This window comes from Nerophis lumbriciformis, linkage group LG10 (genome assembly GCF_033978685.3).
Source record: "Nerophis lumbriciformis linkage group LG10, RoL_Nlum_v2.1, whole genome shotgun sequence".
NCBI classification, from domain to species: Eukaryota; Metazoa; Chordata; class Actinopteri; order Syngnathiformes; family Syngnathidae; genus Nerophis; species Nerophis lumbriciformis.
In genome coordinates this window covers 30,864,470-30,879,969 of record NC_084557.2, presented here as the reverse complement: position 1 = coordinate 30,879,969, position 15,500 = coordinate 30,864,470, and the positions used below count along the sequence as shown (strand labels likewise).

At 37.0% G+C, this 15,500-nt stretch overlaps 1 protein-coding gene across 3 annotated transcripts in view; it reads left to right on the top strand.

Moving 5' to 3' along the window:
- The window catches only part of psme3ip1 (proteasome activator subunit 3 interacting protein 1), a 44,027-nt gene that overhangs the window by 4,868 nt on the left and 23,659 nt on the right, over positions 1-15,500 (top strand). For all 3 annotated transcript variants that reach the window (XM_072913934.1, XM_072913936.1, XM_072913935.1), the window contains exons 4-5: positions 10,807-10,929; positions 12,313-12,451. In XM_072913934.1, coding sequence (XP_072770035.1) covers positions 10,807-10,929; positions 12,313-12,451 — 262 coding nt within the window. The remainder of the gene's footprint in view (positions 1-10,806; positions 10,930-12,312; positions 12,452-15,500) is intronic.

Below are 15,500 nucleotides of genomic sequence, written 5' to 3'. Positions count from 1 at the left end.
GGTTTTCGCTTTGCATAGTAGAGCTTTAACTTACACTTACAGATGTAGTGACGAACTGCATTTAGTGACAGTGGTTTTCTGAAGTGTTCCTGAGCCCATGTGGTGATATCCTTTAGAGATTGATGTCGGTTTTTGATACAGTGCCCGTCTGAGGGATCGAATGTCACGGTTATTCAATGTTGGTTTCCGGCCATGCCGCTTACGTGGAATGATTTCTCCAGATTCTCTGAACCTTTTGATGATATTGTGGACCGTAGATGTTGAAATCCCTAAATGTCTTGCAATTGCACTTTGAGAAATGTTGTTCTTAAACTGTTTGACTATTTGCTCACACAGTTGTGGACAAAGGGGTGTACCTCGCCCCATCCTTCCTTGTGAAAGACTGAGCATTTTTTGGGAAGTTGTTTTTATACCCAATCATGGCACCCACCTGTTCCCAATTAGCCTGCACACCTGTGGGATGTTCCAAATAAGTGTTTGATGAGCATTCCTCAACTTTATCAGTATTTATTGCCACCTTTCCCATCTTCTTTGTCATGTGTTGCTGGCATCAAATTCTAAAGTTAAAGATTATTTGCAAAACAAAAAATGTTTATCAGTTTGAACATCAAATATGTTGTCTTTGTAGCATATTCAACTGAATATGGGTTGAAAATAATTTGCAAATCATTGTATTCCGTTTATATTTACATCTAACACAACTTCCCAACTCATATGGATACGGGATTTGTAAAAGACTTAATACCATATCCCCTTTCATCCATTGCACTGGTCACCCAAGGGGTGGGGATGTGGGGTGGTCTGCAGTCCTTTCCAGGGTTTCACGTTGTTCCCATTGGATTGAGTTTTTTCTTGCCCTGATGTATGATCTGAGCCAAGGATGTCGTTGTGGCTTGTGCAGCCCTTTGAGATTAAGGGCTATATAAGTAAACTTTGGTTGATTGATTGATAATAATTTAAAATACTTTCACATCCTTTGCCTCTTGTACCTTCTCAATGATTTGAGAGACACATTTTACGATTACAGTAATTTAGTTTCACAAATAACACAAACACGATTAAAAAAAAAAAAAAAATTTTTTTTTTTTGAGGTTTAATTATAGAAGATAAAATGAACTGGAAATCTCATTTAGAAAATATACAACATATGGTGGCAAGAAATACAGTAGGTCAGGATTAGTTTTTGCTTCATTCCTGTGAGAACCTTGCGTGTGCATTAGGAATTAAGGTTTGATTATTTTATTCCAGGGCTAGCTATTGTGCGCTCAAACAGGTAGCATCTGTGAGTAGATAATACTGCATCATCTTTTTCTATTTCAGATTTATTACGTCTTCACAACAATGAAACTTATTATTCACTCGCGCTTTAAGTGAGGAACAAGGCAAAAATTAATCCAGACCCTGCTGTACTTTAATAATGAATAAAGCAAAATTGGGTAAGCAGCAGTAGAAGATGGATGGATGGATGTTCTGAACTAGAGATGTCACGGTATGAGCATTTCTTATCACGGTTATTGTGGCCAAAATGATCACGGTTATCATTATTATCACGGTAATTTTAAATGTGCTCAACATTTTCAGAAAGTACTTATACTGAAATCCTTCAACCAAGTTTTATTTAAAAAAAACAGAAACATCCATCCATTTTCTGCCACTTGTCCCTCTCGGGGTCGCGAGGGGTGCTGGAGCTTATCCCAGCTGCACTCGGACACATTCAAAATGTATATATGTACCTCAAGTAGAACGTTGAATGTGCACATTAAAGCAACAAATGCATTATAAAGAAAGTAATATGGCAGAAACAAAATGATACTATAAATTAGAGATGTCCGATAATATTGGACTGCCAATATTATCGGCCGATAAATGCTTTAAAATGTAATCTCGGAAATTATCGGTATCGGTTTCAAAAAGTAAAATCTATGACTTTTTTAAAACGCCGCTGTACGGAGGGGTACACGGACGTAGGGAGAAGTACAGAGCAGTTGCGTCTTCCAGTCATACTTGCCAACCCTACCGATTTTCCTGGGAGACTCCCGAATTTCAGTGCCCCTCTCGAAAATCTCCCGGGGCGCCCATTCTCCCGAATTTCTCCCGATTTCCACCCAGACAACAATATTGGGGGCGTGCCTTAAAGGCACTGTCTTTGCGCGTCGGCCCAATCACATAATCTCTACGGATTTTCACACACCCAAGTGAATGCAATACATACTTGGTCAACAGCCATACAGGTCCCACTGAGGGTGGCCGTATAAACAACTTTAACACTGATACAAATATGCGCCACACTGTGCACCCACACCAAACAAGAACACATTTCGGGAGAACATCCGCACCGTAACACAACATAAACACAACAGAACAAATACCCAGAACCTCTTGCAGCACTAATTCTTCCGGCAATATACACCCCCCCTACCCCCTCAACCTCCTCATGCCCTCATGTCCCAAATTCCGAGCTGCTGTTTTGAGGCATGTTAAAAAAAACAATACACTTTGTGACTTCAATAACAAATATGGCAGTGCCATGTTGGCATTTTTTTCCATTACTTGAGTTGATTTATTTTGGAAAACTTTGTTACATTGTTTAATGCATCCAGCGGGGCATCACAACAAAATTAGGCATAATAATGTGTTGATTCCACGACTGTATATATCGGTATTGGTTGATATTGGAATCGGTAATTAAGAGTTAGACAATATCGGAATATCGGATATCGGCAAAAAAGCCATTATCGGACATCTCTACTATAAACAGATAATATAAATGTGACGATTTCGCAAGATAGCACCTTATGGACATAAGACGTAACTGCACTTTTTGTCCACATAGATAAAATAGTGGTCATATATGAGCTCTAGTCTTACACATAGGACTGCACGATTATGGGCAAAATAATATATAAGATTATTTTGATCAATATTGAAATCACGATTATTAATCAGGATTATTCATTATGTTAGGTAGAACAGTGTTGGAGTGTAATTTGTAATATCTAATAAAAATGCTCTAGATCAGGGGTGCTCATTACGTCGATCGCGAGCTACCGGTTGATCTCGGAGGGTGTGTCAGTCGATCACCAGCCAGGTATTAAAAAAATAGTCCTAAAAATGAGCGATCATAAATCTTCACTATGACGTCACTTTCGTCACTTGATTGACATTCACGGCACCCGAGGGTCTTCTGAGATGACGCTGGCTGCTGCCAGCTCATTAAAATTACCGACTGGAAGGCGAGAAACACTTTATTTCAACAGACTCTGGCGCCGTACCTGTCGTCAAAACTCCAAAGACCGACTGCACAGTTGCACAGTTGCGCTAACAAAACGAGTCTCAGAAAGCTGGCGTGCACAAGCTAGCAAGCTACGGAGTTTGCCGACAATGTATTTCTTGTAAAGTGTATACAAAGGAGTACGGAAGCTGGACAAATAAGATGGCTTTTGAACTTTGCGTCGATAACAGTCTGGATGGTTCGCTTCCCCTTTGGTCCGGATGACACGATGTCGAATATTTCCAAAAACAATTTGAAATGTGGACTCGTCATGTGGTATTGGACAGAAAGGAGGACTTCCTTCTCCTCCATTCGAAAATGCGGACGTTTTTAGCACCACTGTCTGATTCCTATCAATGCAAGTTATCAGAATCAGGTAATACACCAACTTATATTCTTGTCTTCATGAAAGAAAGGAATCTATATGTGTTAAACATGCCTGTATTATCTTTAAACACCTTAACTTGTTAACAATATTAACTATATGTGTTAAACATGCCTGCATTATCTTTAAACACCTTTAACTTATTAACAATATTAACTATATGTGTTAAACATGCTTGTATTATCATTAAACACCTTTAACTTGTTAACAATATTAACTATATGTGTTAAACATGCTTGTATTATCTTTAAACACCTTTAACTTATTAATAATATTAACTATATGTATTAAACATGCTTGTATTATCATTAAACACCTTTAACTTGTTAACAATATTAACTGTATGTGTTAAACATGTCTGCATTATCTTTAAACACCTTTAACTTATTAACAATATTAACTATATGTGTTAAACATGCTTGGATTATCATTAAACACCTTTAACTTGTTAACAATATTAACTATATGTGTTAAACATGCTTGTATTATCTTTAAACACCTTTAACTTATTAATAATATTAACTATATGTATTAAACATTCTTGTATTATCATTAAACACCTTTAACTTGTTAACAATATTAATTATATGTATTAAACATGCTTGCATTATCTTTAAACACCTTTAACTTGTTAACAATATTAACTATATGTATTAAACATACTTGTATTATCATTAAACACCTTTAATTTATTAACAATATTAACTATATGTATTAAACATTCTTGTATTATCATTAAACACCTTTAATTTATTAACAACATGGGGACGGCGTGGCGCAGTGGAAGAATGGTCGTGCGCGACCCGAGGGTCCCTGGTTCAATCCCCACCTAGTACCAACCTCGTCATGTCCGTTGTGTCCTGAGCAAGACACTTCACCCTTGCTCCTGATGGGTGCTGGTTAGCGCCTTGCATGGCAGCTCCCTCCATCAGTGTGTGAATGTGTGTGTGAATGGGTAAATGTGGAAGTAGTGTCAAAGCGCTTTGAGTACCTTGAAGGTAGAAAAGCGCTATACAAGTACAACCCATTTATCATTTAACAATATTAACTATGTGTTAAACATGATTGCATTATCATTAAACACCTTTAATTTATTAACAATATTAACTATATGTGTTAAACATGCTTGCATTATCATTAAACACCTTTAACTTATTAACAAAAACATATATTTCATAAATAAGTAAATATAAATTATATATATGAATGAGGTAGATCCCCACGACTTGATCAATTGAAAAGTAGCTCGCCCTGCAGAAAAAGTGTGAGCACTCCTGCTCTAGATAAACGTTATCCATTTATTTGAAGACAAATATTTGTGTTTTTGTTCATTAATAGTATCAGCATGCCAGCTTTTTATTACATAATGCCTTTATATCTATTTTTACATTTTCATAGAGACAATTATTTTTTAAGTTATGTACACATGTCCTAAATGTACATGCTGTATTGGGACAAATCCTTTGAGAGTTTGAGCAGAACAATACGAGGGCCTCACCGACAACTCAGCCTGCGTTCAATTCAATGAAATGAAAATACATTTTAGCTACTATTGATGTTATTGGAACACTAACAAAGTTAGCAGTTAAAGGATGAGTGAGCATCCCAGTCAACAAACTACAGACTTTATAAACAAGTTGTGGCAAAGTTCCCGACACATTGCCTGCTGCATGGTAGCTCTGTCCCAGCAGCTGACGGAAGGATGCTAGTTGCATGTTCAAAATGAAACCGTAACATCGAATATGTTTCTCCTCCAACAGCACTGCGCTCTTAAATGCACACCAAGACTCCACGGAAGTAGAAGCGATTGAAATGAAGTGAAACGAAGCGATCGGCTCGTAGGGAACATTTTCAAAGCAAAGTCTGTGTAGTTGCCACAATGTTTTCTCGAGCCGAACGCCTCTAGTGCGCAGGGGCTTTAGTTTCCAGGAAGTAAGCAGCATTGGCTTGAATGCATTAATACATTTTTTGATAAGTTTTTTTTGGTGATTAAAAATTTAAACGGTATTACTAACCGTCTGGAATTTTACCGCGGTTTATCATTATACCGTTTACCGTTACATCCCTATTCTGAACCAAAAACATCTCTAATGTTCGCTAGTGTTACCATATCTGAGTTATTGTGTAGAAATATGGGGAAATTACTACTACAAGTACACTTCATTCACTAACCATGTTACAAAAAAGTCAGTTAGAAAATCGCAGTACATAATGTTGGATTTAGAGCACCCCCAAACTCTTTATTTATAGAATCAAAAATATTTAAATTGTATTATTTGGTGTATTTGCAAACCCCTAAAAGTATGCACAAAGCAAACTAAAACCTGATACCCAAGAATGTACAACAATTTTTCTCAACAAAAGAGACATATAACCTAATGGAAAAATGTTACTTAAAACATTTTGTATGCACATACAACACTTAAAACATTTTTAGTATATTGAAATGTGGAGTTAAATTATGGTATGGATTGAACAAAGAAATCAAACAAAGTACTAATATGATCCAGTTTAGGGAACTGTTCAAATTCAAAGTGTTTACAAAGTACAAAGAAGAAGAATCCTGATAAACATCATAAAACGTATTGAAAAAGGTATAGGATTAAATAAGCTCTGCTTTTTCCTGCTCCTTTTTGGACATGTTGTATTGAAAAACTGTAAATATGTGATGTACTATATTGTAACTGCATGCAAATCAAAACCATAACCCAAAGTTGTCAAGCAAGACCTTAAATAAACCCTTTCAAAATATGCATTGAAACAAACTGAAATTCAAACAAAATCTGTAAACACTACACACAAAAATACATTTAAAAAAGATATATCATTTACCACCATATTTTAAGTTAGCGGTTTCAACAGTGAAGTCAATATTTGTAGCTATTGCAGAATTTCACTCTTACAACTTTGTTCCTTAAATAAATCATAAAAAGTCAGTAGCTAACGTGGTTAGTAATCTTATTGACTTCATTGACTGTTTTTTTTTTTTTTGATATACGTGGAAAAGGTTTTAAAATGATTCATTTATTGCATTAAAAAAATGCCATTCGTCAGAGGTGTGCAGAAACTGTACAGCATTATATTTTCTGAGGTTACTGTAGAGCAGGCCGCAGGGCTATTCAGCTGACAGCCCATGGGCCTAATACATCCCGGGAATGACACCATACCAGCACCCTAGTTCAGTTGAAACTTGGGAGGCAAAAATATTTACAGCCAATTCCTAAAAACACTAGAGTGCTCCTGTTGTATAGAGGAACTTGGACCACTTTAAACTAGGGCTGTCAAACGATAGCGATTAATCACATTTTGTTCATAGTTAACTCAAAATGAATCGCAGATAAACATAATTTTTTATCATTATTAAATGTACCTTGGACAGAACATTTTCAAGTTTTAACCCTGTGAACGGATAATTAATTTGCTTTAATGAAATGTATTTTAAACTTTATGCTTTTTTAAACAGCTCGTCACAAAAAGGAAAAACATGATTTAATGACAATAATTATTTAAAAAAATGCCTACTGTGTGTTGGTGTCTTGCCAGATTTTGTATAAATACAGAATTTGTATTCCTGCTTTAGGAGCACTTGAATTTAGAGGAGGAGCTACACTTCCATGTTTAAAGAAACAATTCACGCATAACACAAAATGTGGATTGTTATGATCATGTTTTGATTGTCAAAGATGTTTGGTAATATCCATCCATCTATTTTCTACCGCTTGTCCCTTTTGGAGGCACGGGGGAGGGGGGCTGGAGCCTATCCCAGCTGTAATCTGTGATATTTCTACCTGAATAAATGCTTCTGATATTCTGTACATTACATGTTGTACAAGTTAAAGGTTTTTATATTTCTGCATGGCAATGTTTGAACCTTCCCTATTAATTAATAAAATGGAATATTCTGCCTGCTCATCATTCTGTAAATGAGGAATCGACCAGAACATGTTATAAAATAATTTACACAATATTCCTCAACTGTTGTACTAGCTTTTCTTTAGGTGCAAATATCACAGAATAATATGACTAAACATCTCTGACAAATAGGAATGGGTACCTTTCACACTTAAATCGATACAGTACTCCTGGTACCTAGGAATCAATATTGGTACTCAACAGTACCAATTGTTGGTACTTTTGTGTGTGTTCTTGTGGTAAATTTTTTTTTTGTGATAATGACATTTTAAAATGATTAAATGTAACATATTTATTTGTCTTTATCGATCGATCATAAAATATATCAAAACAATATCCAATTATTTGTATAGTAACATGTTTGCAATTGGTTTGCACATTTCTTCAACATTAAAACGCTAAACTCCAACAATTCAGTATTATTTTCTTAGTATTGCACAAAATAAAACTCCATGTACGCTTTTCTTTTTCTATCTGGAAAATATGTGCTGGGGGTCCATGGAAGCAATTAAGGCAATTAAGTTAAAAACAAACTAGCAAAAGAGGATGGAGTGAAACTTAAGACCTTTTTTTTTTTTTCCTTCTAAAGTATTAAACTACATATGAAAGTGAAGCAAAAACTTTCCATTAACATTACAAAGTACAGTACAAGGAACTGAGCTGATTATAATATATTGATAGTTAAAATGCAAAGCTAATGTATTCTTATACACTAGGCTTTTTACCTGGAGCAGACGTAGAGGATGATGACGACGATGTCACTGTTATCGTCACCAAATGTTAATGCCATTTCTTCCCCGGTGTTGTTGGCTTCAGCCAAGTCGCCAAAAGTGCCAAATGCAGGCGTTGTAGCCGTACATCTAACTTGGCTGCACTCTTCAGCCAGGAGATAAATCCTGTGTTTAACCAGGTGCTTCCTCAGATTGGAAGTATTTCCGCCACTTGCCTTGATTTTTGCAAGCGTAACCTGTACTGGCATTGCATTTTGAAAAGACGAGCCACACTTTAGAGCGTTTTCTATTTGTCGTGGTTGTGCTTTTGTCATGAAACATTGATGGGCTGACAGATTACTAAGAGCATGTCTGCTTCGAAGTCGCCTGTTTTCCTCTCAAGTGCTAGCAAGTACTTGCCACTTGCAGGTGCTCATTCAAACAGACGTGACGTTACACGCAACCCAGACATCAAAACATTGCACCGCTGGATATTACGTGGATCGGTGCCCGGTAATATCGGCTGGTTTCGGTCGGTGTCAAAAAAGTACCGGATCCGGTGCCCATCCCTTTTTAACAAAAGCATGATCATAGTGTAAGACATTTTTATTTTGTAAATGTAGTTAAACCAGATGTATAGCGTAGCGCGTTTATTTTGAAGCCAGAAAAGTTAATGGTTTGAGAAAGTGTCTTGAAATGTTTTGCTGTTGGATCGACTGTTTGCAATAAAAATGTCTCCTTTTGACTTCCTGCCGACCGTCTTTCATTTCTGTTGAGCTTTTATGTCATCTTACTTAGTAAAGCAGTCACAGTAACAATCTAAATGTTATGTTATCACTGCACCTTAACTGTAATCTCAACACGGAAGTGAAGCACCACCTACCTCTAGAACAGGGGTAGGGGACCAGATGTGGCTCTTTTGATGACTGCATCTGGCTCTCAGATAAATCTTAGCTGACATTGCTTAACATGATAAGTAATGAATAATTCCGCTGGTAATCACAGTGTTAAAAATATAAAACATTCTCATGGATTTTAATCCATTCATCCATTTTCTACCGCACCTGTTCAAGAAGTCGCATTATTGGTAAGAAGTATTTTATTTATTATTGGTTAGCTTCAGAATAACAATGTTATTAAAAAGAATAAGAGACTTATTGTACTCTAAAAATGTTGGTATTACTTAAAAATGCATGCATTTAGTTGTATTCAGTGTTAAAAAATATTTTATGGCTCTCACGGAAATACATTTTAAAATATTTGGCTTTCATGGCTCTTTCAACCAAAAAGGTTCCCGACCCCTGCTCTAGAACGTCACGCGGAGCAGTTGTTTTCTGCAGTAATGTCTCCTCTACTCACGGAAAAAAATAGTCCTTTGTTGTCGGGAAAACAACTTGCTATGGCTTTGAACCACATATTTCTATAAGAAAGCCTTTTCTTTGTCCATTTCTGCTCGCGTGTGGCTCATCAGTAGCAAGTGAACTGCAGCCAAATTCTCCTTGCTACGGCACCGCCCGAGGGTCAAAAAAGACGCGTGTGCGTTAAACGGCCATTAAAAAAATTAGTGCCGTTATTGAAATTTATAGTTAACGCTTTGTCAGCCCTACTGTAAACACATTGGCAGATCCTTGCATTGACATTTTAACCTTGCTAGCAAACACTGGGGTCCAAACTTGTGATTGACATAACTGAGGTGTTTCTCAAAGCACCCCTCTAAGTCTGCAGAGGATAATTTCACGACACCTAGTGTGTGTGTGTGTGTGTGTGTGTGACTATCGTTGGGACTTTAACTTTAACTTTCCTTTTTAGCGGTTATAATTGTTTTCCATAATGAGACTTTTGTAGCTAAGGTGTTGCTGTAGCTTGTTTACTTCAGATAGTCAGTACACTTTTATTCAACTTCTTCAGTCACTCTAGTGGTATTTAAAAAAAAAAAAACTTTTTAGGTCTTCTCTTTTTCATTATTTGGGCTATTGAACTGATGGCCCGTGAGTTCAGTTCAAAATAATTGTGACATTCTGGCAGCAGAGTCTTAAAAACACTCGTGTTGTCATGGAGATAATCTTTGGCTAGATTTTTTGAAAACAGCATAGCGCTCACGTAACTGACAAAATAAATACACCAAAATCCAATGTCTACTGTAGAGGATGTTGGTCCTCCGAAATGTACAAAATAAGACTAATAGTGAAGGCAGAAGTCCCCCCCTTAGCTTTTTGTGAATGTGGCCCCCAAAATATTTTAGTAGAATATACCTGCTGTTGGGTGAAAATTCCATAGGATTGCATGTGCAGAAAGGGGCAACAGGGGCCCTTGCTAAAAGGATTTCTGTTCAACAGCCCACATCTCAAGTATTCAAATGTGTCGTCATCAAGTTTATTTTTTCTTACGAATCTGATCTTATTTGTGATTTGTCTACTTGAAGGTCACCTTAGTTTAGTTTTGAACAGTCTATAATGCTTCATGTTTTCTGCAAAATGTCATCATTTTGCTGCAACGTGTTAAGAGCAGCTTTGTTTCCATGGTGACAGAGAACATGGTGAGGGGATTGGACGATGATGAGACCAGCTTCCTGGACGAGGTTTCCCGGCAACAGAGTATGGTGGAGAAGCAACGCAGGGATGAAGAGAAACAAGAACTGTTGGAATACAGAATATCCTTTTGATTATTTTCAACATTTTATTTAATGTGTCACTGGGGGTAACTCATTTTGCAGTGTCATTTTATCGGTTTGCTTGTTTTAATGTCTGGCAAACCATCTTGTTGACAAACATCAAGCAACATTTTGCTGGATGCAGTCTGGCGAGCAGGGCAATGGTCACTCTAAAATAAGAAACAAGCTGTCGTCGTCACAAGCATTGAACCCCTCTTAGTTAAAGACTGCATTTTAACACAGGTCTAGAATCAGCATTTACACATCATAATAGAAAGTACATCACATTGAAATGTACTTGTATTGAAATACAAATTTCCTCAATAAGCTCAATGGCGGTTTAGATTAATCAGTCAGTCAATCAATGAAATTTTTATTGATACAGCACTTTTTATACACAGACAAGTTACAACACAGTGCTTTACACCAATTAAAAAAACGACACGCTATATGCACACTCACACAGAACTGTTGACATTAAAAAGACATGGAATGGCACTGAGAATTCAGGAAAATGCCACCTTTAAGGTGTCTAAACTAGAGAATAACTAAAATTTAACAGCTACAAATAATATAAAATATGTTTTAACTATAAATAATAAATACATAAAAACATCAAATAGTAATATCAATAGTAGTAGTAATGTAATAGCAATTAATAAAATAGGGGAAAAAAACAGAATAAATACCTTTTTTAGAGTTTAAAATGTTTTTAAAAAGGTGTGCCTTTTAACCTTTTTTTTTTTTAAATAATAATAATAATAATAGCCTAATCTTGAGTCCACCATGGTGGTTACAAATCAATGTCACTGTCCAAATAGTTCTGGACCTTAATTTATTTGTCAAAGAGCACCAAAACAAAAACACCTGTAGTTGCAAAATCAAAATCAATGACCTGCATTATGACTTTCCTGTATGTTGTATGTTCTGTGCTCTTCAAGCTCTTTAGCTTCCCTTCCCTCTCCCTACAAAACAACCAGTGTTTTTCTGCACATGACAACAAAGTGGGTTGTCATAGAAACTGCATCATCGTGTTGTAACTACGGTGACCATTTTCAAGCAGTGGTTTGCCACTGTGAGCTCTATAAGCGTTTATCTCAACCACACATACATCGATCCCATGCTCAGCTGTGTGCATGTCCCCTCAGCTAAAGACGCCACCTTTTCCTGCTTTAGCCTCCTACCATACCACTTACTACTCTCTCTGGTCCCTGCCCAATGCTTTTTTTAGCCTTTCACAACTGTGTCATTTATTGAAGATCAAATGGGGTGGCCTGTCATGACTCCCATGTGCAAAAAGTTGAATGTTTACTGGTTGATGTCCTTCTGTTCCCATTTTGTATGCTTCATAAATGTTATTTAAGCTTAATTCTGTATTGCCACAGTGCTGTAGCAAAGCAAGTGCCCCCCGACAGCCGTCCAGAGCCAGAGAAGAAGGCAGCACCAAAACATTCAGTAGTGGAACAAAAGACCAGCCACTTGTCTCAGGCCCATTTACTGGTTGGGGCAGTCAAAAGACGCAGGTACACACATACACATCACTCAACCTTCTACTTATACTGCGCTTAGTTGACTTGTCTGCAAGTCACAGACTAAGTTAGACACAATCTTGATAGTTTTTTACTTTTATTTATTATGTAAAATCTCTAAATTAAAAAATATATATTGTCCAAGAGTGGCCTGATTTAAGACAGAATAATGCAGATTCTGACAAAACGTGCTCAGTATTAGTACGTTCTTTACAATCAAAAGTCACAAGCGGTTAAAAACAGTCAAATTGACCAAGCTCGTTGATGTCTTTATAAATAGACTTTAATTCTCCAAGTTGAGATAAATGTAAGTAAGCTAGAACCCTATCCTCTCTTGTAAAAAAAAAGCGACACAACTGCGTGCATTCCAGTTGTGCAGCATGCTCTCCCCCGACTTAAGTCTGTTAATGCGCCCCTTCATCCAAGATGCGTGTTCTGGGTGGAGCAAGTCTTAAATGTTAGAGTTCTCTTTCAAATCTGTCCTTTCATGTATTCTCCCAAAGAGAAACTGCACTTTTTTGGGGAGTTTTGCCTATCATTCACAATCATTAGGAGTGACAAGAACACACGTCTTTTTTTAATTTTTTTAGGATTCTTAAAAAAAAAGAAGTTTTCAAAATGCAACTAATGGGAGTTCCCTATTGTGCCTTCAAAATGGTCTAAACAACTTTAAAACCCTCCATTAACGTTTTATATACATGCTACAAGTATATATATAATTTTGTAACAGACACGTTCATAACAATATGCAATATGTACAACATTTACTGTATTTTGGTCATTTTAAGCATTACTGGAACTTTTTTCCTCAGTGCATTGATTTCAGTGCTCATAACAACACACTTCCTACTTTCTTCAACAAATGTGTGCCCCTACTTGCATCAACTAAAGCGTGTGTGTTCTAATCTTGGCATATACGGAGGATGAACTACTGGTTATAGAAGCCGAATGAGCATGACGAGAGTATGAAATGTTGGAGCAGACGGAAGCCAAGAGAGCATGACCGGCATGACTTGGTGCTGTAAATGTGGAGCTTGGAGCCAAGCTATGCCAACAGAAATTGAGTGCTTTTCCTGCTATGAGTGGAAAACAATGGTAAGGCTTTTTTGTATCTAGCGAGGACAACGCTGCTCATAGAAACTGCATCAGTGCGCTAACAAACCCTACAGTGGTAAAAACTTTTTTCAACTTGTCCAAAATCAACTGAAACGTCCCCAGCCAGCAGTGTTTGCTTTTACAATACGGTTACGGAACATAAAGGAATTATTGTTAGCAGTTTTTGGATGCTTTTTTAGAGTGATTCAGAGGTATAATCAATTGCTCCCATTAGCAGCATTGCAAGCCACCTAGAAAAAGCCAGATATTAAAAATTAGAATGCAAAAAACATGTGTTCTTGTCTCTCATAAGGTTTGTGAATAATAGGCAAAATTCAAAACAATTGTGCAGTTCCCCTTTAAGTACTTTTGCTCTCATACACTTGATGGAAGATGGAATAAATCCAGTGCCCCTGGAAGTTGAAACATTATGGCCCAATCCCAATACACACCTTCACCCTACTTTTTAGCCCTACATTTTGCGCGTTCCCGTGAAGGTAGTAGTTTCCCAATGACTCTTTGCATGTAGGGGTAGTGGGCATAACGAGGAGTAGGGGGTTTGAATCTAGCCCTTCAGAGTGAGCCATTTTAGATGCTGACTCGCTTGTGTAGGGCCAAAGAAAAAAAGCACAATTTCTGCATAAGTCATATAATATATTACATGTTAGTTTGGAATGTTAGTTTGGAATGTTAGCCTGCTAGCCACTCTAGCTAATGTTAAGCTGAAATACTCAATAATATTAATGTGAATACATTAATGTTGCATACCTTCAACAAATTCACAAGAGACAACATTCGTAGATGGCTGCTTCTTCTCTGTATAGTTCCTTTGTTTATTCCTCACCCGCAGCATGGGCGCCGATCTACATTTTTGCCAGTGTGTGCTCGGTGTGTGTGTATTAAAAAAAAAAAAAAAGACGTTCAGCAAAGTTACAGTAATATCCCATATTATTTGTGGCTTTATTATTTTGTACAACGGACCAAACTCGCCACAAAATTAACTACAACAAGATTGATTGTTAAAAAATTATTTTAAAGATTGAAAGTTGCCATCAATCCCACATGGATGCTCGGCATTGTCCGTGGGTGCTCAGGCCCCGAAGCACCCACTGGATCGGCGCCTATGAACCGAAGCACGATGAATGTAATAAAAACAATCTCAGCCGTTAACTCCGTTGCTGTCAGGTTTGTTGTGTAATGGTGGAACTATAAGGTTTCACAGTACACCGCTTCTAATAAAGTAATGTGGTATTAATGAATTAAGAAAGGTACTTCTGCCTTTGGAAAACACCTTAGTTATTTTTTCATCCACATGTGCTGCTGTGCGGCGGTGACGTTGTTGAGCCGCGGGTATTCGTGTGTCAAAACGCACAACTTGAGCGCATACAATCATAATAATCGTCCAAAGGAATAATGACAAAATAACAGCAATTCTACCGGTTAAGAAAAAGGGTGTGTGAAAGGCAATATAAAGGTATTTGGGCTTCAGGACTATCAATAAAGATGACGCTTTAAACACAGAGATGCCACTCTGCAAGCTCTGCTTTAAAACACGCCTCGCCAAATGTGTCAATACAGCATTACTACCGTTGCTTAAAATTTAGGAAAACCTTTAAATAACAAACATTCAGACCTGCACAATGGGTTTAAAGCGTGGCAGGTAATATAGTTAACAGCTTCCCCCGTGCACATACACACTAGATACGAGACACGCATAGAGCTGGTTGGCTTGTTGAAAATTATTAGAGCAGTCCAAACCGCCCGTGTAATGTAAAATAATGCAAGTGAATTGACTGCATTTCGTAACAAATTCCAACTTTTTCATTTGTGTTTTATCTTTAACAATGTGTGTTTTACATGCTACTTGTCTTATCTGTGTATTTGTACCCTTGTTTTCAATGTTTATTCATTATTGTATATGTCTTAAAGCACAGGTCAAAATTGGCAA